The sequence below is a fragment of the Osmia lignaria genome, chromosome 11, assembly GCF_051020975.1.
Source record: "Osmia lignaria lignaria isolate PbOS001 chromosome 11, iyOsmLign1, whole genome shotgun sequence".
NCBI lineage: Eukaryota > Metazoa > Arthropoda > Insecta > Hymenoptera > Megachilidae > Osmia > Osmia lignaria.
In genome coordinates, this window is record NC_135042.1 from 10636842 (window position 1) to 10660864 (window position 24023).

A 24023-nucleotide genomic window follows, 5' to 3' on the forward strand; every position below is an offset into this window, starting at 1 on the left:
GCGTTGATTTTCAGTTTCAATTAACTATTCAATCGGCTCACAGTTTGCCAGTGCCAAATAAAAGGTTAATACAGGTGCGACATACTCGATTTTCACACAGGAAATGAACATACGAGACACGATACGACAGGACACACGATTTCGTAAATGTCCCTGTGAGTAGAAGGGGCAGCAACCCTTGTCACGCGTGAAAAATGCAGAGAATCTTACTTTCCCTGGTCGACTCTCCTCTTTTCACCCTCGAGACGACGAAAAGCGGTTGGGGTAAAAACTGGGAAACGGAGGACGAATGGTTTTTCTGGATCCACCGAGTCGAAAAACGCTTGAAAACTTTTATTTTGAAAACGTAAATCGTCCAGAGAGTAGACGCTCCATGAAACGAACATCTCGAGGGTGAACGTAGGGGTTGAAATTCAGCAACGAAAGTAAAAGACGATTAACGATGAAAAGGGATTAAATCAAAAACAGATAGACAAAAGAGAGAACAGAGAAGGATAATCGAGCTTTCCTCTTCCTACGTTGTACGGAAAATTCATGGTGTTTCTTAATGGGTACCAAACGGCGGAAAGGATTAATTCGCGAGAGAAAAAGAACTCACGAGAGAAGCACGAAAGAGGGCGATTTTTTAGGGGAGCGCCTCGTCGTTATAGCTCTTAAAAATACCGATAGTAATATTACGAGTAATAATAAACAACAAGTGAATTAACCCAGAATATGCGTTTATGTTATTTAGTTCTAAAAAATACAACAAGAACGACAAGAACAACAAAAAAATGAATAAAATGTAATAAAAATCAATCGTGTTACCAACTGGATCGTCTGTTCCTTTCTTATTCCCTCTTATCCGATGTGATACCACGTATTACATCAATTTAATTTAATAAAAATTAGATCTAGCACAGTAAAATTGGAACGACGAGAAATTCAATTCGCGAATTCCGCTGTGCGTGCAAAAAGTGCACTACTTTCAATCTTTTTTTTTTTTTATGCAATGACCGACATTACTGCGATTTCGAAATAGCTCAAATACCTCGCGTTACTTGTCACCCGGTGTGTCGTATGCATTATTTTTCGAACAATCGACCTCTCAGTGCAAATAAAGCCTTCCCGGGATACGTATCGATCGTTTGCCCTATCGTGACATGGAAAGTATCTCGAATCGAAGCAATTAATTCAACAACGAGTAGAAAAATGAAGCGTTCGAAGCATCATCTTTGCTTTTTGCTGCTCCTATACATCTTCATGGTTCGTTCTTTGGCTCAAGATTTAACACTGAACGTCAACTTTGATAAACCTATCTCGGTTACCAACGAAAAGTTTCTTAGTCTCACTGTTGACCCAGCAACCCTGCTGACCGGAAGTGCTCTAAGGTATGTGGAAACACAAGACTGACCCAATTTACAAAATACAATTTAACAATTTCTTTTGATAAACAGTTAATTTAGCAAAGCATTTTTAAAACAAAACTTCCACGTTAAAACGAATTTTGTTCGATAACTTTTTAATTGAAGGTTTCAAACAAAGTCGAGAAACGTCATATTCAAACGTCCTCTCTTGTGTTTTGCGCTTATAACCGTGAACCAATTCGAGATCAATTTAAAAGCAATCAATAGAATGCAAGGTACCGAATGCCGGGCACAAAAAGACCTATCGAAATGACTCTACATGCACAACCTTTGAACGAAACGCAATTCAATCTGGCCCCCGCGAAATTAAACGTGTTTTAATTTCAGTTCCAACTATCATTGATTGTGTCCGAAAAATAGAAAACCCTTCTTCTGACTTTATTAATTATTTCAGCAAGGATTTTGAGAAGAGCATAAATTTGGCAAGAGCACTTAGCCCGGCATACATAAGATTCGAAGGACCAGGTAGATCCTTCTTCCGGTTTGCCGATCCAGACGCGAAGGATAAGAACAGAATAACTATCCTAACTGGTGAGCCGAATCGTAATTTTTCTAAAGCGGGTGTTAGATCATCCTTTAAAAATGTTCATTCTTCTAATTCACGGAGAGCAGCCTGTTTTCGTCCGTGAAACACGCCTCGCATTATTCTGGCCGTTCGCGTTAATTACCTGCAAAACTTACACGTCTGGTGCAAGGTGCAAATCTACCTAACGAGCTCAGTAATTTAACATTCGGTGCGTTTTCCACATGGCGTACGACGCAATCCGACACCACGACAACCGAATCCTGTATACTGTCTTCCCCTTCGACTAAACTTTACCGCGACTATTCTCTATTCTTTGGTACAAATTAATAGGCTACTCGAGAGACAGCTAATTGTAACAACAGGGAAAAAGCTAATTTCCTTGTAGACTCTCAACTTCTGTTCCGCTTAGTTTATCGGATTGTTCAAAGAGAACGTTGGACAATTAAAATATGAAAACTATAAAATTTACCTACTCCCAGTTTAATCGCAGGAACTTTGCGTATCTTTGGGAAATATCTAGCCACGGGATATATGTCAGCAACGCATTGATGCGCGAAGCATTGTTCGAGTTAATGCAGCCAGTTTCTGTAACTGACAATGAGCGGTCAGGTTGGTGCATCAGCCGCGAAATTAGGCGAGGAAGATGTGTGTGATACGCGCGTTTCTCCGCGTTAATGGAAGCTTCGAGGGAACGGATGCGTGTGGGTCCTTTGTAAGCTATCGTCCGTTACATTGCCGTCTAAATTAACCGTGATAATGGGCCGGGGGCTTCGGTTGTTTTATGCTCCAGTTAGGAGAATTACCGTCCACCGGGAATTTACGAGGGAAAGAAACGAAACGTCTACCTGGCAATTCTATTTCTAATTACGTAGAATCGTTAGCCTCGATCGTTTTAATCGCGAAATTTTTTTGACCGTAGAATCTGATTGGATTCGAACTCATCAATGGGCGAAAAAATCAGGATTGGACGTAATAGCTTGCATCTCACCGGATTATCAACGAGATGAAACCGAAGACACGAGGGAGATAGTTTCTTTCAGCGATCACGTGGCTTTCAACACGAGTTGGCAACTGGGATACGGTAGATTATCTCGTCAACCTCCTCGCTTTAATTATTCATCCCGGGAGGATCTAGTTTAAATTGATTTTTTTTTCAGAATGTCAGACAGGATGCAACATCTCAGCCAGCGATTTAGCGAGACAGACGGTGAATCTACGAAAAATACTGAACGAATTTCCGAGATACTCGAACAGCATCGTTGCTGGACCGGATGTCGTCGCTTATAGAAGCGATAAGCAACGACAGTACCTTCGAGATTATTTTGATATCGCTTCTCCTGCACTTTCAGCGATCACTTGGCATCCGTAAACATAAATTTACTCGGCGTTCGCATAAATTTTACTACGCGATAATTAATAACACAAAAATTAATAACACAATTTCTTAATTATTGCAGTGATTTAGCTGGAGTGACTTTGGACAACGAAGGAGCCTTCATACATGAAGATAATTTAGAGAAGGACAGAGAAGAGCTTCTGAAAGTGATTGGTCGCTTCGTGGATAAACAGCCATTGTGGATTGGTAAGAAATACGCGAGTAGTTTATATCGCAAAATGTCTAAACAATAACCAGCTTTCATAATTAATTACTTGAAGCGGAATCCAAACCAGAGGAATGCAAGAACCTCTACATTGGGGCGCTGATTTTAGCGAGAAGATTAGGCAATGCAGCAAGATCGAAGATAAACGTTCTAATGAGGCAACCGACTGATTTAACTCACCCATCACCAGTATGTTATTAAAAGAGAACCCTTAAAATTGTAGAAATTATACGAATGAAAAATAATAATTATTATATATATATAGTATACAGGGTGTTAAAAAATTCCCTGACGATCTCTACACCGTTGGATAGATCACGAAAAATCGAAGCGAAAAGTTCTGTAGCATTTTTCAATGGGATCAGTAGTTTAGCCACATTTCGTTGTTGAAAATTAACCAATCAGCGCGCAGCTTGAATGGCAAGACCCGCGGAGTAGGGGACTACCCTCCTCTGCCGCCGCCGAGCCACTCCTACCCCGCGTGTCTTGCCACTCAAGCTGCGCGCTGATTGGTTAATTTTCAACAACGAATTGTGGCTAAACTACTGATCCCATCGAAAAATGCTACAGAACTTTTCGCTTCGATTTTTCGTGATCTATCCAGCGGTGTAGAGGTCTTAGGGATAGTTTTATATATATTATATATAAATAATAATAGTTATTATTATTAAGAATAATTAACGCGTTAAATGGTGCAACAGGATTACTGGGTGTCTTTGCTCCACAAAACTCTCGTTGGACAAAAGGTATTCGATGTAAAGATTCAATCCAGTAGCAAGAATCACGTGTTCCTCTACTGTCAATGCACCAAAGCTTCGAACAGATACCAGAGAGGGTCTGTCACAATTTTTGGCGTGAATTTAAACCCTGAAGAGACTATCATTGATTTGAAGGAGATGAAAATCAACACGGTCCATGAATACGTTCTTTCACCAGGTTTCGATTCGCTCAATAGAATGTTTTCTGAGTAAGTTTTCTTATCTTTTGGTACTTGAAAACCTTCTTTTCTATTTTATCACGTTTCCATTACAGGAGTGTTTTCTTGAATAATAAGACACTGAATTTGATCAACGACACAGTTCCTGAATTGTATCCGGTTATTTTGAAAGATCCAGAAGGTTTAAAACTTGAATTGCATCCAGGTGGCATCGGTTTTTGGGTCCTTCCTGATTTAAAAGTAACTAGGAATTTTTATTTTATTGTGTTTTAGTGCTCTTCTTTAATCTATGATGTTTTGCAGATCAAATCATGCATGGAAGATGATGCAAGTTTTAACTCTTCCGAAGATTTCCAAAGTGAAGAGGAGCTGAAAGTTCACGTTACGAGATCCGTGCAAGATCGATCAGCTTTGAAAACTGAGAAAAAACAGAAAATTGATTCTGAAGCATCCAGGAAGTCAATCTTGAAAAGAGAGCTCAATAAACTGCGGAAGTACGCGAAGAAAAGGTTGAACGATTACGAGATCACGAAGTCCCCATTGAAATCTGAAGATTCTTCCACTTCTAAAGCAGAAGATACCAAGCAGGAATCGCAGAACGATATTCAAAACAAATTACAAGAATTCAAGGATCGCATATTACGAATAAGAAGCATATCAAATTCGAACAAAATGAAATCCAGGCTCAACAAAGTCGTTTCGGACGTATCGTCGCTGGTATCCAAGGTACAGAACGCTTTGGATCCAACGAAACAGGAAATCGATCATTCAGACAAAATAAAATCACCAAGAAGTGCGAAGAATCATTTGAAGGATCTCTACGATTTTCTGAATCGCGTTAATTTAAATAAACCAATCGGTGCAATCAAACAAAATAGGTTGTTCAAACGGGATGTTACAGAGGTGATACGCCCGAGTGTAATTGAATGGGACAAAAGTGACAGTGATGAACATACGTTTTATGGATTCTTCAAAATGAATCCTGCGGAAGGATTCCCGGAAGGTGACGTGCATTTCGCCACTGCGGAACATCCTGAAATAAGGAACAATGGAAGAAGTGAAGGAACAGATTTTAATGTTCCAGCACCAGAGTACGATGATTACGAGGAGTACGAGTACGATTATCCGACTAGAGTCGACGAACCCTTTTTCGGACGACCAAGGACGTTGAATGATAAAAGTAAGATTAGCGCAAGGAGATCTGTTGAACTTTGGGAAGCAGAAGGGTTTCCCATGAGAAATGGAAGGTCTAAAAGAGAAGCCAAAGACTTGAACGCTATACTGGATCAAGAAATGATCAAGGAAGACGATGCGAATTCAAAAGACTGCAAGTGTAGAGTCATTCGACATCCACAGTCCTGTAATTGCCGACCAAAGAGGGATATTGTGAAACCCATAGAGTCTGTGGAGTCCGCAACTGTTTCCGAAGTAGCATCTTTAACTTCGCACGATATGGCAGACGTAGAAGTATTTTCGGAGCTTAAAGAAGCGCCTATGGAGGCTGTGGAGAGTGAACAGAATGTACCGATTGATTTGGAGGGAATTCCAAGTGAGATTGGTGTAACTCCGTTTACAACTCCCTTAATTTCAAGGGAAACAATCGGTGCACGTTCTGTAAATCTTGAAGAGATCAATTCTGGATCCACATTGTCCACAGTCTCTTCGTCGATTTCAAAGAAAGGCGACGAATCGACTCGATCTCATAGAACGCCGATTCGTGGCGGAAGAAGGAAGTTTTTTCTTAAGAAATCGAGGCAGGACGAGACGAAGGAGACCACGATCGATACTCTCGAGGATCCTGCGGAATATAGTTCGAATAGTTGGGAAAATTCTACATCCTCCAGCAGCAACGAGACTGCAACGGAAGAGGGCGAAGAAAGTTCAAGTACCACGTTCAAATCGGCTACTTTATGGGAACCGGATATCGCGAAAGAGGCCGAGATGGATTATAATAATGATCAAGCAGCCGTGGCAAGCTCCAAGAGGCAAGTCGTCAATGAAAATGTTCCAAAGGTATCCGCGAAAGCTGCAAACAAGTCAACAAGTCCATCGTTGAAAGATTTTCGACGAAATCGAAGGCAGAGACCGAATCGATTGAATAGAAAATTGAAAACTAACATTGCCAAAGCTCGAGAATCACGATTGATGCAGAGAGCAAAGGTACTGTCGGCATTAGTGAAGATGATTCGTGGGAAAACAGGAGACGAGGTGTATAAATTTCGTCCAAAATCAAGATCGAGGACCAAATCTGGAGAACGATCGAAGACTCGAAAGGGACAGGGTCAAACAATAAACGATAAATCACCAGAAAAAAAAAATATAATATTACAGCAAGTCCAGAAGAGTATTGATAATGAAATGAACGAAATGGTGAATGAAAAGGACAGAAATTTAAAAAGGAGACACGTATGGGAGATGATCGATGATGATGAGGATTTTAAAGACGTGATGGATTCTGAAAAGTTAGCTTGCGTTTTGGTATACAACCCGACGAACGATGAAGATAATGAGAGTTATGAATCAATTGAAAAAAGGGACGCTCCGATCACTGAAATCGTCAGAACAACAGATATCAGAGAGAGGCTTTTTAATCCTAAAAATCAAAGGAGCCATTGTGACTCAACGCTTATGGAACACTCAGATCCTGATAGTGTAAGGAAAGAAATTGTCGAATTGAAAGATCTGTATGAAAAGGAAGCAGCAACGATTGGAGAATCTGACGAGGATGATGGGGATGATGGTACGACTTATTTTGTTTTGGTGGAAAACTTAGACAGGCCACGGTTTTTCCGTTTGCAAGAAAAACAAAGAAACGTACAGGTAAATATTTATGGATAAGTTTCCGAATGGGCCCACCAAAATTGAGAACTCAGGCTCGGTATATAACTTAAATTAACTACCAGAAACCGATTAAAATTGATTTCAGAGCTGGATGTCTTACTGTTTTTCAGATATCGTGGTAAGAAATTTTTGTACATTTTTGGGACTACCTATGCGCTATTCGATACTGCGCATACACGGAACCTAACTTAACCTAACCTTACCACGATATCTCGAAAACAGTAAGACATCCACCTTTGAAACCAACTTTAATCGGTTTCTTGTAGTCAATCCGAACCTGAGTTCTCAATTTTGGTGGGGCCATTTGGAAACACAGCCATATTTATAAAAATAACTTCGAAAAGCCATTTGATTAACTGCTTAAATAAATAAATAATTAATTTGTTTTACAGAAATCATCGCCTCCTTTGCGTTACAGTAACAATTACAGGTATAATCAACCTAAAAAAGAAATATTCGTGATTGATCCCTCGGAATACAGAGGTGGAGAACCGATTTTACAACCGTACAGAGATCCATTAAAATCAAGACCGAATTTCAGGTCAAGAAATCTATACGAAGTAATTCGTAAATCCTTACAAAAGCCGTATAACATTCGTACAGTGGAACAACGCAAACGCGAGGACAAAGTCACAAACGAGGACGTATCCGAAACATCTGAGAAGTTATCGGAAAATGTAAACACTGGAGAGCTTTTAAAAGTTTTGATCGACAATCTTGACTTGCAATCTGTCGAAGAGCTTTTCAAACAGCTCGACAAATATAATACGACAGATGAAAAGCGTAATTTTATACGCTCGATCGTTGAAGAGATGAGAAAGAAACGATCGGAAGACGAAGAAAGTTCTGAGATTATGAGAAATTCTAGAGAAAATGAATCTTTAGAGATTCTTAATAACGAAGAGGTGATGGATCAAACAGAGAGTTATCTGGATGTTTCCATAGAACAGGATACGCAAAGCAACGAAGATGACACCACTTTTGAAGTGTCCATTATAGGAGAACACCCTCCTGAAAGAATAATTGGACGACGACGAAGGGACACGAGTACTAAACCAGGAAAAAACTATTCCAAGTGGTTTAAATCATCTAAAATCATGGAGATTTTAGAGAAAAATGAACATTTTGGTAGGTTGCCGAGACAAGCAGTGGATCAAGAAAAAATTAATGAAAATGCTGATATGGTAAGGACTAAGCTCTTTTAATAAAACGTGGATTAATAAAATCTTTACAGTTACATTTTTCAATGTCATTTTCTAAGGTACAACCATCAGTACTGCAACAACTGGAAGGATCTTCGAGCCCAGAAATTCAGACATCCACCGAGATGGACGACATAGAAAAATCATTAGTTCAAAAGGTACCGATCGAAAGATACACGAAGAAAGAAGATCTAAACGATGAGAACGGATTGCAATCTCTCATACAGAAAAGTATACCGAGTTTGCAAAACGTTGTGGTCGATAGTTTACAAAAAGCTCGAAATTTCACGGGATCAGTTGAAGAGTTGATTGAAAATCTGGACGAAAAGTTTGACGAGGCAACATCGGGCGAAGATGAAAATAACTCGATCAATTCTAGGTCAATAACTACTACTCAAGCTGTGTTTCATAATGCAATAACAAACGTGAAAAAATTCTTTGCATTGCTCGGTGGAATTACACGAATTTTACAAGGATAATTTCGCACAAATTTTTATTATATTACTTTATATCAATCACAACTATATTTTGTACTAAACCTTTTGTATTTTAATCACCACTTATATAACAATTAAATAAAAATTATTATCAAGTACGTACCACTGTTAATTCCTTTCCAAATTTCAGCTTGCAATTAAAAAGCTTTCAATTATTCACAAGTACAAATATGAAGTATCGAATATAAAATAAACAAAAAAAATAAAATAAAATAAAATTCAGATTTGTTTTCATTCACATGATTTGCTGTGCTGTTCCATATACTACGAAATGTATAATAAACTTACAGCAGTATAATTGCAACACGGCATAATCAATTTTGCAATAAGAAAACATCAAAACATGTAGGCAATTTTTATCCCATATATGAGTAGGATCATCGAGAGGTACAGTTACCGATTGCTCTTGATACCGTTCACTTCGATTCCGATCAAGAGAGAAAAATAATTGATGTTAAAACGGAAAGTTTAAAACGAGTGATTTCCGTGATCGTTATGCGTCGCTCGGTTATTATCTATTCGATACTTTTCACACTTATTACAACAGTGTGCTCGAAAAGCATTGGATTTGTAAACAATGAAGACGTCGAAAACCCAACCGATTCAAGGTAATTGATACTTTTATCTTAAATAATTAATTTTAAAAAGATCACGTGAATTTTCTACCGAGCATCGTAACCAATGGATATGAAAAATGATACAATCTAATAAATATACGGAAATTTTGATTAACCGTACAAGAGATTTATCCGAGGTTTAATTTAATATTCTAAAACTGTAGCCCTTCTTAGACAGAAGAACGTATGCGGTAGGCTAGCATTTACGAAAGATCATTCAACAAATTTCTCTGAGAATATATTTCAGCAGGCCATAGATGCACGATCCGTTCCCTCATAAATTTCCCTTATCCCGCACCATTTATCTAGCTTTCCAGGGGAGTACATCGGAACATTCTTTCAGTTTTTCAAACGAGTTCCTTCTTGGACGAATTCCGAATCATGGTGAGGCTGGTAGCCCGTTGGATCGTAGACGCGAAAGTATGTTAGTCATTTGAAAACCGATGCTGGCGCAACTGTTAGCGTCAGCTACGCTTAAATTACATTTCACGTTCAAGCTGAGCCAAGATAAAATTTCGAATTCGCAAGAAATCCTCGATTCAATATAATTCATACCCGTGTCATACGATTTCGAACGGTGCATATGTACCGAACAATTTTTATAACATTTTAAAATAATAGATTGCGAGACATTAATAGATTAAATTAAACAAAGATCGAAATGTAATAATAATAATAAAAAACAATGAGTGATCGACTCGCAATTATTACACAATCTGTGTCGCAGCAAAAAATTAAATAATAATTTATTTATATATACAAACACTCACCGAGATGGCTGAGTTCCTCTCTCAAAGGGAAGAAAAAACCATGATGGTTGAGGAATGTCCATTTGATGAAATTACACTTCACTAATATAACGTTTAGAACGAAGCAACACGTGTTATCGGGTCGGGAGTCGAACTTGTACTAAGCGAGAATTACCTTGCTCGAGCAGGGTCAATTTTTGTTTTTGAACGTTCCTCGAGCGATATCAAAAAGTCGTATTTCTAGTCTGTTTACTTTTGAAACTTACAACTTTCCACTCTGAAAACAAAGAAATTTATAATGTTTTTAATTATTTAACATTTACAGTGGTACCTCGGTATACGACTTTAATCCGTTCCTGATGTTTGGACTTATACCGATTAGGACGTATACCATAAGAAGTAATGTAAAAATGATTAACCCGTTCTCATGTAAAAAAAAAACTCCTATTGATATTATACCCACATTAATGGGATTGTAAAATAATTTAAATACTGTTTAAACAAATGACGCAAAATTCACACAAATTATTTATGTCGTGTACCGAGTAAAATTTGTCACGTCCAGACAGGACGTGTTCCGAATTGGACATACAGTGAGTCACAAAATTATAGGCACACCATTTAAAACAGAATACCTCATTTGAAATTGGACCAAATGACTTGAGGCATTTTGAGAATCTATAAAAATTAATTTACTAAGATATGTACTTTTGTTGTTTTAAAAAAATTAGTTTATCGAAATCGTGAAAAAAAATAGTAAAAGGCAATTTTTTAAATTTTTTATTTGAGCCTGTAATGAAAATTTAAAATATACCTTTCATAGATTCAAATAAGTTATGTGTATGCTTAAAACTTTCATCGAGATCGGTCAGCGCATTTAAAGTAATTACATATCTTAGTAAATTAATTTTTATAGCTTCTCAAAAAGCCCCAAGTCATTTGGTTCAATTTTAAACGAGGTATTCCATTTTAAACGGTGTGCCAATAATTTTGTGACTCACTGTATTCTAAAGCAGACGTATATCGAGGTACCACTGAATTAACATTGTAAATGTTAATTATGAGATGCTATTATATAAGTTATACCTACCAAAGTAAATATAATGTTTCCACAAATGTTCCTTGGAAAATGATGAAATTTTTCGTTTGCAGAGTCACCCCAAGCATTCCGTTGCTCCACGACGAGGACGTATCTGACCCGAAACTAAGCGCAAAGAGGAGTTTGTTGGTTCTCATGCCAACATCCGAAGAGAAGGAAGAGATCGACTGCAAAGAAACAGAGGGTCACAGTCAAAAAAGAAAGCGTTGCAAAACTCCGATTCGTGCAGAGAGGGTTTCTCCGCCTTTGTCTAAAAAAGAAGGGATTTTAAGAGCGATACAAAATCGTTTAAAATCTAGAGACGAAATCGTCGGTGCTTCGCAAAGGAATCCGCTGACGAAAACCGATGTATACGACGATGGGAAATACATATGTTACTGCCAACAGAAAGAGGATCCCGCAGCCGAAAAAGAAACTGATCAAACGCTTGACTCGAAACCATCCCCTAAGAAAATTAAACCAGAAAAAAAGATTGACGATAGAAACATGCTCGTAGGTAGCAAACATAAACCGATACCTACAAACGTTCCTCATCGACCAATTTTACCGAAGAAATCGCATACCAGTGTTCCACAACATTCTGCAAATTTACGTCCTAAAATAAACCACCCTATTCTACAACAAAAAGGGCGAGAAAGGATTCCGTACGTCCCGTACGTTCATCGCGTGGATCCTCAGGGAAAGCCAACAAAATTCAACCTTCCATTGAATTCGGCTGCCGTTAAACCCGATTCGATCGTTGGCCAACAAGCGCCGATTGGTCAACAAAGTGATTTTAACGAGGATCAACAAATCGTTGGGCAATCTCAGTGTCCTTCGAACATGCTTGGCCAAACTCTGTCCCAATCGACGGAAAACACTCCAAGGAACGATCAACAAGAAGCTACCAATGTTTACGACAACAATTTACAATCCGCACACTCGAATCCCTCCGAGCAGGCAACGGAAAATTCCATCGACGAGGAAGAACCATTTATCCCCGAGGATGCTTCGCAACCGGATGATTCAAACGTGCAGGCTACCGAGCCAAAATCAACCCGCCAGGAAAACGAATACGAAACGACGGGCAGTGGAGGTTTGGATTACTCTGAAATCAAGGAGGTAACCAACGCGTATTTCACTTCGAAAGCGTACACCGATGAAACTGAAAGTGGTCCAACTGGTTACGATGATTTTCATGTCACCGGCGAGGATCAAGGTCACAACGTGAACTTGCAGAGTCCTTCGAACACTCCTGAAGAAGATCAAGCAAGTGGAGAAAGAACGAAATTAGGCAATACAGACTTGAATGGAGAAAACGATGAAGGAAGAAACGTTGTGTTGGGAGAAAGCAACCCAGAGTCTGCAAACGATGGATTAAATGAGAACATGGAACATGAAACTGAAGAAGAAACTGGAAAAGCTTCTCCTATGGAAGAAACAATCGGGTCAGTTCACGAAGATTCAACGCCTCCAGATGAAACTGACGCATCCAAAGAGAACGGAGAAGAGTATTTTCATAATGAAGAGACGATTGAATCGCCAGAAGAAGAAGCTAATGACGAAGAGGCTGAAGAGGAGACTTCGGTAGGTTCTTGGATAGATAGATTATCATACACTACTGATTCTGGAAATGATTACACGACAGAACAGAATGATTTTGTAAATGAACAAGCAACCAAGTATTCAGATTCGAAAGAAGATTCTTCTCTCGTTGGATCATCGCTGAAGACGGATAATGCTGAAGGTGCAAAGGATGAATCACAGCAATCGTTGCCATTTTGTGACAATTCCTTATTGCAAGGCACAATAAAATCGGTAGTTAATGATTATGCTAACGAAGGCTCGTCCGAGGAGACGGTTGGTTCCACGCACAACCAGGAATTTCTACCGGAAATCGTAGGAATTCCGAATTTGAAGAGTGTTCTGACCATGCCGCGGATCGAGCAGAGGATCATGGAGAAGGTGAAGGATCGTTTGTCGAAGATAATCACCGTCGACAGAAAGATCTTCGACAGCGACAAGACGGCCGTCATGATCAGGAACACTTTACGTCACATATTGTCCGCTGCACCCATTCCAAAGACGGAACTTCCGCCGATGACCGTCGAGGAACATCAATTCAAAGATGGAAAATGGGTGACCAACGCGGTTACTGTTGCACCAGAAACCGACGAAACTCGTGCTCCAACGAGTTTGGGAAAGGTACAAGCTTCTGTCAGAAGTTTTCTTCGGGATCCAGCAGTAGGTTTGGAAGCGGCCAAACATCCTGCCGTCCAAAACATGATCGTCGAAAGCGTTCGAAACACTTTCGAGCCAGGAAACGAAGAACCTGTGGACGATTCGGTGATTCGAAGCACTCTGAACCAAGAACTGAGCCTTATGCAAACAGAGAACGAACAAAATGAAGATGATACGATGACAGAAGATACACCAGCATCGGACAGCCTCGACGTATCGAATATTGATATGAAAAAGTTATTAGACATCGCCAAAGACGAGGCGGGTGTGAATGACACCGAGGAACATGAATCTTCAACTCCGAAATCCCTTAATACAGGAAACTCAGAAGTTCAAGAAGACAATTTGAATAAAGAGGATACTGAGAAGGAAGCCACGGATGATGGTGTAGTTGGAATGGCAAAAGATGGTAGTTCAATGACATCGAACTCGGAAGAACCACCAGAGGTACCAAATTATAAATCCAGCTGCAGTGAAACTCAGTCCAACGTGGCTGTTGCTCCAAGAAATCAAGAGTCCTCGACTGATCAAGCAGAAAATGATGAAGATGAGGACAAAGCATTGGTAGGAATGGAGAACGTAGGTTCGAATGAAGAACAGCCTTCGTTCGAAGACGTTGGTTCTGAACACGATCTCGCTTATTTGGGGAAAATCTCTCTGAAGAACAGGAATGATGCGGACGAAGTGAAGAGTCTTAAAAATTCCGAGCTGTATTATATCGGTGACGGCGTGAAGCTACCATTAGAGATCCGAAAATTGAACGATGGCTCGTACGCTTTATCGATATCAAGGAGATTCTGTGAACACCTTCTAAACAAGGAATGCCCTTGTTGCGTGCCTGTGAAAGGTAATGTTGTTCGCACGGTCCGAAGAAACTCGGACACGAACGATGATGACGGAGGAATCTGGTCGAGCAGGAGGAAAATAATCAGCGACGGTGAATCGACAAGATCAATTTTATCGAACGAACGAAGGAAACGTGATTTAACCGATGAAAGCTTGCACATTTTCTCGATGCCCGTAGAAAGTTTCGCGAGAAGATACAATCTGTCTTTGAATTTGGAGAGGGCGCAAGCACCGTGGAATTTAGACGCGAAGAACAAGATTGATGAACGTAAGAGGAATTTGAAAAATGAAGAAAAGAACAAGGTGAACGTTGATCATCTTCGTGATCTGTTGACCATTCACGCGATCTCTGATAACGATCAAACGAAAAGGGTAAATAATGATAGAAAGGAGGGTGCAACGAGTTACGAGTACCAAATGCAGAGAGAAGAGAAGAAAAGCTTTGATAGGTACCGACGTCATCGCAACACCGATGAAAACGTGAACAAACGAGTAGAAATAGTGAAAAGTATATTGAACTGGCTGAAAAATATAATTTTAAATGCATCGCCTAAACGATAAATGATTTTTTTTCTTTATGATTTTTTATTATCCGATAGCAGACCGCGAAGACAGCGATAATTTAAATTTAAGGTTAGATCCCTTTCCGACTAAACTATGTTCTATAATCTATAAAATTAAAATGTTATATCTATTTTATAATTTACCTAGCTATAATGATTTTAATACTTCTTTTTATATTTCATTATATCTTTTTTAATTTGTTTAGTGTAATATAGAGATAAAATAAAGAGTTACTACCTGATAAATAAAGAAAATCCTCCCATTTTATATTATTATTATCGATTTCTGATCTTTATGATCTATTACCATCGGTGGTGAGTCATTGAGTGACGTAATCCTCAATGGTTAACTCGAATCAATGGAAGGTAACTGATAACTTGGTTATGTTTGGCAGGTTTGAACGTCTGTCAACATAGCAAGAGAATGGGTTTGTTTGGCAAATCCCAGGAAAGAAATCCAAAAGATATGGTTAGAATTGAAACGAACTCTGATCAGTTGTTCAATTTTTACATGAAATCGTATTTCAGGTTCAAGAATGGACACATAAATTAAGGAAGGAGGGTTATCAACTCGACAGACAGGTTAGAGGTAAGTTATTGCAAGTAATCTTTCATTAGAGTACACTCTGATATGAGAGATTATATTTATGAGACAGCAATTCAACGGGAAGAGGAGAAAATAAAACGTTCTCTAAAAGAAGCAGCTAAGAAAGGTGATAAGGATGTATGCAAAATACTTGCAAAGGAAATCATACGTGCCCGTAAAACTTGCAATAAAATCTATACATCAAAAGCTCACTTGAACTCTATTTCTTTGCAAATGAAAAATCAGTTGGCTACTATTAGAGTAGCAGGTTCTGTGTCAAAATCTACAGAAGTAATGCAAGCAATGCAGTCATTAGTCAGGGTACCCGAAGTAGCTGCTACAATGAGAGAACTGTCAAAAGAAATGATGAAAGCTGGAATTATTGAAGAAATGTTGGATGAAACTATGGACTCTATAGAAGACTCTGAAGAAGTAGAAGATGAGGCAGATGAGGAAATAGATAAAGTAATTTCTAACTACATAATCAAATGTTTCAGGAATACCTAAAAAAGAATATAGCCATATAATGTTGAATATGTATTACAGATTTTATGGGAAGTTACAGCAGGCCAGTTAGGTACTGCACCTGCAGTTGTTACAGAAACCCCAGGATCAGTTGTAGCATCTACATCTGCTGAAGAAGAAGGGGAAGAAGTAGATGATAAAGAACTCGAAGAAATGAAAATGAGACTTCAAAGTCTTCGTAGTTAGGTGTAATATGTAAATAACCTGTTTATATTAATTTTGTGTTGAAATCTACCTGCACTAATTAAGCATATGCATACAAAACGTACAAACAGCATGGAGTGGATGCCCAGTGAAATTAGATACTATCATTCGAAGTATCTGAATAATGCTTTTATACTGAGTAACCAAAAAAATAAAGATCAAGTATTACAAAAAGAGAAAAACTTTTATTCTCTTAATATCGTTTCTGTATCCAGCTTTTATAATCTGTACAAGATACTATAGCCATAGATATAGAGAAGCTGGCTTCTTAAGTGTATTAAGTTTAAACACACATTGCTTAAGTTAATTATAGCTGTAACACCGCGTATTAATATGTATTATACATAAAACATTAATTTTGATTGTTATCATTTGTGCATTTTCTGTTCACACCTTCTATTTGAATTTCGATAATACGAAAACATAGAATTAACAGCAAGGTGAGTAACGAATATGATCAATTTCAATTAAAATTAGAACTTGATATATTGTATAAATTTACAATCTTTCTGTTGTTTGAAGTTACTTGGTTCGAATGTTTCCAACTTCATTGTTTTCAACTATAAAATGATAGAAATACTTGTATTCCATAATAAATTATGTACCCAAAATCTGATAATTGTTTAGAACATCCTCTTGGTATATTGTGTGAATGTAAAGAACATCAAGAAATATTAAATAAATTTATGTTTTACTGTATTGGATCGCGACACTATTCACTACCCAAGATGAATGTAGGTGAGCAAAAGTATAAATGCATTAATATGCAACGATATAAATTATTAAACGGTATTTTAAATTCCTTGATTTATATTAGAACCAGTTGCTTCAGCAAAGGTTTTGTGGATAAAAAATCCTATCAAATTAAATGAAGAGTTTACGAAACCTATGCTTGATTATTCTGAAACAAAATTAGATATTAATGCTCAAAATGTAGACAAAATATGGGTACCTCTAGTATCAGACCTAATACCGCTAAGAGACATCAAACTAAAATTTTGATTCTATTGCTATATATCGCAAATAATTTACCACAACTATTTACAGAATATTTAAATTAACGAAATATACATACTTAAATTAATGGTATCCTATATTTCAATATTTTTCACAAAAATTCATTATACAATAAATCTTTTTACATATATTTTTTGCAACATAATAGTTGTAACTTTATGTGTAAATGTTTGTATGTACATACGCATGAATAGAAATGTGTTCGCATAAATATACACAGTAAAATTATAATTCTTTCCTATTAAAAGCTTCAGATATAACATGTGTTTTTTAATATGGTTTCAAAATAAAATGTGATGTTTTCATAAATTTCTGCAACATTCTAATATTTCTTTCGTTTAAAAATATATATGTCTCAACAACCATAAAAACAAATGATGCAAAAATGACCAAACAATTTGTATTTGTACTCTACAAAATTTTTTGTTACTTTAGCCTAATATTATTATTACTGTTATTATCATGCCTATCACCATCGTGTTATAAATATATAATAAAAATAATATATACATATTTTAATTATCACTGTTTGTAGAGTATATACCTGGTCACTTTTAATATACAAATAGTCGTATAGTGTGCATAAATCCATAATATTTATGTGTAACTATATATATTCTTAAAAATTTATCATTTATTTGTGTTTCAGTACATTTACAAGTGATCGATCACCATATTAACGATCGATAGTTTTATCTGTGCTCTAGCTTTTCTAGGAAGTCTATGCATATGAGGTGCGAGTTTGCGTAAAAAATATTTAACTTCACTTCTAATTGGAAACATTGTTCTACGCATTGTCCCTGAAACTTTTTTACGTCGTACGGGTTTTTCTTCTTTCGGAGATAAACATTCTACTTCTTCAAAGTCCTCGTAAAAGTGATCCTCCTTTACATTAATTGCTTCCTCATCCAACACTTCTAATGCGTGTGGTAAAATAACTTCTTCGTGTACTTCTAATTCTTCAGAAGTTATTTTATTCTCTGTTTCTTCTGGAGAAATTGAAAGAAACTCAACTAAATTTTTATCTGCCTCTTGCTTAATCTGTTTTATTACTGGCAATGTAACTGTTGCTTGACCATTTTTCATCCATACTTGTTGCCTTGAATCAGTTTCATTAGAGTTAGTAGAAGTATGAGTAATTTTTGTTCTAGTTTGCTTTTTGTTAGCTTTCACGGATTTTTGTTGATCTTGTTCAGGAAGATCTATCTTAATTAGTAAACCTGGAGGTATGCTAGATAAACTATGCACTGGAATAGGAGCACCTAAATTTGATATGTCACCAGTGAATGGTAAGATCACTTTCTTTATGTTGCCTTGAATATTATTTGTAATATTTGATGTAATATTATTAGATATTGTTATAGGTTGGAACTGATCTGTAAATTGGATTTTCCAGTTAGAAGTAGGAGGAAGCGGTAATTTTTTTATCACACGATTTTCAATATTATTAGGATCAGGCCTTGGAATGTTAATAAGTGTTGGCCTTTTAGATTTCCCACGCTTTTTTGCAAGAGGTGTAGGCTTATTATCTACCTTTGGTTTTTTACTAGATACTAAGGGTCTTAAGAAACCTTGTTTTTTAATTCCTTTACCAGGATTAGTACAATTAGATTCCTCTAACACATCTTGTTCATCTTCAACCTGTTCTGTTGAATTGACTGAGTTTAACTGTGATACATCCCTTATAGTTGGAACTGCATCACATGGTCCTATTTTATGAAAATTTTGCCCTGTTTGAAAATGTTTTGAACACAATACTAATTTCCTTATTTGATTTGGAGACATCTTCAATAAATCCTCTCTGCCTAAAAATTGACACCACCTCAAACATCTTCCAATCTCATACGCAGGAAATGGATGAAATTTATATCTTTCTATTTTATTCTTTGGATCAGATCTTGATCTACCACAGGCAGCGCATGCTTGACTTTCTAACACAGCAGGTGGTAAAGGTTCTAACTTTTTATGTTTCTCTGATGGACTATATGATTTTGTGTCAGATACAAATTCCATAATATATTCTTCAGATCCATTCAATTGATCAGGATTGCGAATATTGGGAATAGCATTGTCTATCAATCTGCTTTTGTATCCAGGCATAAATTGGGAATGGTCAAAATGTTTTGAACAGATGTAACAGAATAAAATTTCTTTTCTCGTCAATCTGTAATATGAATCTACACCAACAAAATCCAGCCATTTTAAGCATCGAAATTCTTCACCAGGAAAATGATGGAAAGTTGCACCATCATAATCCAAACCTGGTGGATCTCTACGTGAACGACCGCACAATACGCAAGTTATATTGTATAAACTTTGTTTAGGATCATAAATAGAAGGTACTGCGATGCAATTTAATCTATCAAGATATTCATTTACAAAATCCTTTTGTTCAAAATGCTTGGAACAAATCATTCGTTGAAGCAACTGCTTTTTTGTAAGTTTATATAAATCTTCGCGGCAACAGAATTCCAACCATTTTCTACATCGAGCTTCATCATTAACAGGAAATCCAAAAAACATATATTCTTCTTCCCTATTATTTGGATTCATACGCGAACGTCCACATACAACACATGGATGTGGCATTTTTCTACTTAATTTTTATTCTATACTTTCGTCAAATAAAGTATCTCATCTTGTGACAAAATCATAAGTTCTCTTTTCCTTATAATAAATAACACAGTCTTAAATGATTACAGTTAAATTATTTTTTCATAATCCTTTTGTATACGATGTACTTTTATGATGTTTGAATAATAAAATTCAATAATAAGATACAATAACCTCTTCATTCTTTTCTTGATACTGCATAAGTCTTATGTATCAAACGTATTCATGAAGTGCAGTAATATTAAGAAAGTACAACAGATCAACATTTACTTTAATACACTTTATCTTTATAAGCAAACATTAAAAAGTCACTTTCTTTACACTTTATTGCACTTGTTGCATTTTTTCCAAAAGTTCGTGAAAGGTTATGTTACTCGTTACAACGTCTTTTACCTAACCTTTCATAAAATATTACATCCTCAACTTGGCAATACACTAACCTAACATTCTACAAAGCTCCTACTGTCAAAGTAGTTTTGTTGCAATAGAAAAGCTAAAGATATGGCAGAAAATTCTAATAACCCATATGATATTAATGGACAACATTTTAATCCTGATATGTACTTTCAAAAATTATTAAAAGTAAGTTTACTTTTGCATTTTCATTACATCTTGTGGTTGTCTGACAGTAAAAGACAATGTTGCCTCTTTTACAGGAATGTACTTTGAAACAAATTATGGATCATAAAGCAGAAATTATAAAAAATACCCAAACATTACACTCTGATATGCAAACATTAGTATATGAAAATTATAATAAATTCATATCTGCTACAGACACCATCAGGAAGGTAAATCCAGGTGCTTTAGCAATTAAATTTAAGACATCTGATATATTAATAACCTGCAGTGTGTTTATCTATTATTTAGATGAAAACTGATTTCAAAGAAATGGAAGAAAGTATGGACCTATTGGCAAAAAACATGGACAGTATTACTTCTTTTTCAGAACAGATTTCATCAACATTACAAGGAACAAGGCAACAAATTTCCAAATTATCTTCAGTTCATGCTCTCTTAAAAAAGTTGCAATTTCTATTCAAATTGCCTAGTAACTTGAAAGATAAAATGAACGAAGAAAACTATAGACAGGTCTACATTTCATTTTGTGCTATGAATTATACGTTTCATTTAATTTAGATATTAAAGATATTAATTAAAGGGCCCTTTCTCTTATTTCTCTTAGGCGGTACAAGATTATATTCATGCACAAAGAGTATTAAATCAATATGGCAATATGCCTTCATTTCAAGGAATACAAAAAGACTGTGAAGATATTCTGGAGGAACTGAAATCAAGATTAAGGATGCAGTTTCATAAAAGAGATGCATCAACTAAATCCTTAGCAGAAAATGTAGATCTTTTATTACAGTTAAAAGAACCAGCTGACTCTTTGTGTGCTGAATTTTTAACACATGCAGATGGAAGATTAATGGAACAATTAGACATTCTAAAAGATATGTGTGAAAATGATATCATAGAATTTGTAGATATGGCTAGTTCTGGTTTTCTTAGTGACTTGTGTCTTATTGTTGCATCCTACAATGATATGTTCATAAACAGACCACCGGTAGAAGATAACCAGTTCACAGATGATTTTGATACAAAAGCTATCGCACGTTTAAATAATTTTATCATGAGAAATATGAAAAAGTATTTTGATCTTATTGGAAAGAGGGTAGAAAATGTAGCCGATACAGCAGTGTTAGTAAGAGCACTGGATAAATTTCACAGGAGGCTACAGGCTATGAATATGCTGTGCAAAGAAACAGACTTTGCAAGGTAATAAAAATATAAACTTTTAATGAAATTATCAAAAAGCAGAATATACGCTAAAGTATATACTGTTATTTACTAGGATAGGTACAGACATTGTCGTCAACGCAGGTAGAAAACAATGCCGTAATCACTTGGACAGTTTAAAGTCTCACCTAAGTGAGGGACTCGTTAAAGTAAGACAAATATTGGCAACTAAAGTTTCACAAGAAGAAGATGGTAGTTTAGCCGAGCTTCAAGCATTACTTATTATGCCTACTATTGAAAAAGTTAAAGGTGTCTTACAAGATCTATTGGTTAGTCTATTATCTTTAATGTTGTTTCTTATAATCCTAATCAATCGATACCAACTGATTTGGAATAATAAAATTTCAGGTATTTTTGCAACCGGATTTGTCATTCAATTTAAAGACACAATTTCTACAAGACTTTTGTGTGGACGAAGTTAGAGAAGGCCTAGTGGTTGGATTTCTACATCATTTAATGGCTACAGCAAGTGGATTCTGTACTGGATCCGATATTCCAAAGTTTCCACCTACTCTCCTACTCTTATTGAGCAAAATGTGTATTGAATACAAAGAGAACAACGTCAAGTATTTGGTAAAATGAATGATGCGAATGTAATTTAAACAGCTCTAACTTTAAGAGACGTAGATGATCCTAAATTTTTCAATTACAGCTTACTACCACCAATGATTTGTTTAACATCGAACAGTATACATCAGCTGCAAACGTAACAACTGACTCAGAGATATGCGAAAAGTTTCAAGAAGCGGCACAAAGTCTATTAAACCATTATGTTCGTATTCAAGGTTTAGCGGTATCACAAATGTTAAGAATATCCGTCGAGACAAGAGATTGGTTACACACAATCGAGCCAAGAACAGTTAGATCTGTAATGAAGAGAGTCGTAGAGGACATAACAAAAATTGATACACAAGTTGCTGTTTTGTACGACGACTCGGACGGTCAAGTCGACAGAAGCAGCGACAGCAGTAGAAAAACACACAGGTACAAAATTCTGTTTGTCATACGATGAATAATGTATCAGTATCAGTATCGGTAAATGATTTGTTTGTTTATTTCAGCGTGAGTGTTTCGAGACATCACTACAGATCTAGCTGGTCATCGTACACGCCCAGTCATATAGACTCTTCGTTGATGACAAACATTCACAAATTATTTTCTGAACGTATAGAGATATTCTCGTCGGTTCAATTTAACAAAGCCTCCATTTTAACCGGGATCATCAAGATCAGTTTAAAGGTAAAATACTTTTAGCAGGCACGGTACCGTAATAGAAACAGGTGCTGTTCGAGCAGTTACAATGATAAAATAGCACAGTCATTATCCACTTTGCATCGCGAGGATACCTTTATTCTACGTCTACTGCATACTACGCAACATACTTTGTTCATTTATCACTATCAAGAATCAACACTTGGCTCGAAACTAACGATAAAGATTCCTCTCTCTTTGTCCGCAGACTTTTCTGGAATGCGTCAGACTAAGAACTTTCAGTAAATACGGTCTACAACAAATTCAAGTCGACACTCATTATTTGCAACTATATTTATGGAGATTCGTCTCGGATGAAAAGTAAGTTTGCAAAGATCAATTTACTCTACAATTGAAACTATTTAATATGAAATTTTTATTACAGTGTTGTTCATTTTTTACTGGATGAAATACTTGGAAGCGCTGTACATAGGTGTTTGGAACCAGTTTTAATGGAGCCAAGTGTCGTGGATATTATTTGTGAGAGAGCGAACAGCGAACCATTATCAATGTTAAATATGCGAATGACGTAGTAACATTATCGGGATATATTGTACAGTCTTTAGTATTGTTGCGTGTAAAGATTAAAGATATTTATTGATTACTATTATTGTATATTTCATAAATAAATTTTCTAAAGAACTCCAGAAATGAAAAGACCTATCTCTGGGCTAATTGTTAATTCGCATGATCGCCCACGCAGATCGAACGCTACGGGGCTGAAGCATAGCGTCAAAGTACTACTAATTCAAGTAACACGATGCACGACATACTTTTCTGTCTTTCCTTCTTTAACAATACGATCTTTCATCTCTTTTCCTTTGCCCTCCCCACCTATCCGGGATAAAATAAACTCATCAAAGTCTTAGTAAGCTATAAAGAAGCAGGGTCAAATGATTCTAATAAGTCTTAATTCTCTT

The 24023-nt window shown here is 36.6% G+C and overlaps 5 protein-coding genes across 5 annotated transcripts; 4 read left to right on the forward strand and 1 right to left on the reverse strand.

The window, feature by feature from the left end:
- The first annotated feature begins 194 nt into the window (after window positions 1-194).
- Window positions 195-9001, forward strand: LOC117603976 (uncharacterized). The gene is made up of 13 exons (XM_034323619.2): window positions 195-264; window positions 958-985; window positions 1218-1370; window positions 1801-1937; window positions 2852-3013; window positions 3090-3297; window positions 3390-3514; window positions 3589-3722; window positions 4235-4500; window positions 4566-4710; window positions 4774-7290; window positions 7704-8495; window positions 8573-9001. Exons 1-13 carry the CDS (start codon window positions 195-197, stop codon window positions 8990-8992), a joined length of 5157 nt encoding a protein of 1718 aa, XP_034179510.2. The 3' UTR covers window positions 8993-9001.
- Window positions 9002-9505: 504 nt separating this feature from the next.
- LOC117603977 (uncharacterized) lies at window positions 9506-15165 on the forward strand. Its single transcript, XM_034323621.2, has 2 exons — window positions 9506-9618; window positions 11529-15165. Exons 1-2 carry the CDS (start codon window positions 9506-9508, stop codon window positions 15100-15102), a joined length of 3687 nt encoding a protein of 1228 aa, XP_034179512.2. The 3' UTR covers window positions 15103-15165.
- A 276-nt stretch (window positions 15166-15441) lies between these two features.
- Window positions 15442-16787, forward strand: Vps24 (vacuolar protein sorting 24). Its single transcript, XM_034323007.2, has 4 exons — window positions 15442-15573; window positions 15633-15693; window positions 15761-16155; window positions 16237-16787. The coding sequence occupies exons 1-4, from the start codon at window positions 15529-15531 to the stop codon at window positions 16399-16401; spliced, it is 666 nt and encodes a 221-aa protein (XP_034178898.1). The 5' UTR covers window positions 15442-15528; the 3' UTR covers window positions 16402-16787.
- A 137-nt stretch (window positions 16788-16924) lies between these two features.
- On the reverse strand, window positions 16925-20396 carry LOC117603653 (uncharacterized). The gene has a single exon (XM_034322995.2). The coding sequence runs from the start codon at window positions 20023-20025 to the stop codon at window positions 18091-18093; it is 1935 nt and encodes a 644-aa protein (XP_034178886.1). The 5' UTR covers window positions 20026-20396; the 3' UTR covers window positions 16925-18090.
- A 42-nt stretch (window positions 20397-20438) lies between these two features.
- Window positions 20439-23757, forward strand: Vps51 (vacuolar protein sorting 51). The gene is made up of 10 exons (XM_034322989.2): window positions 20439-20631; window positions 20706-20840; window positions 20920-21141; window positions 21236-21831; window positions 21908-22121; window positions 22201-22425; window positions 22505-22836; window positions 22914-23091; window positions 23312-23424; window positions 23489-23757. The coding sequence occupies exons 1-10, from the start codon at window positions 20551-20553 to the stop codon at window positions 23634-23636; spliced, it is 2244 nt and encodes a 747-aa protein (XP_034178880.1). The 5' UTR covers window positions 20439-20550; the 3' UTR covers window positions 23637-23757.
- Window positions 23758-24023: the final 266 nt, after the last annotated feature.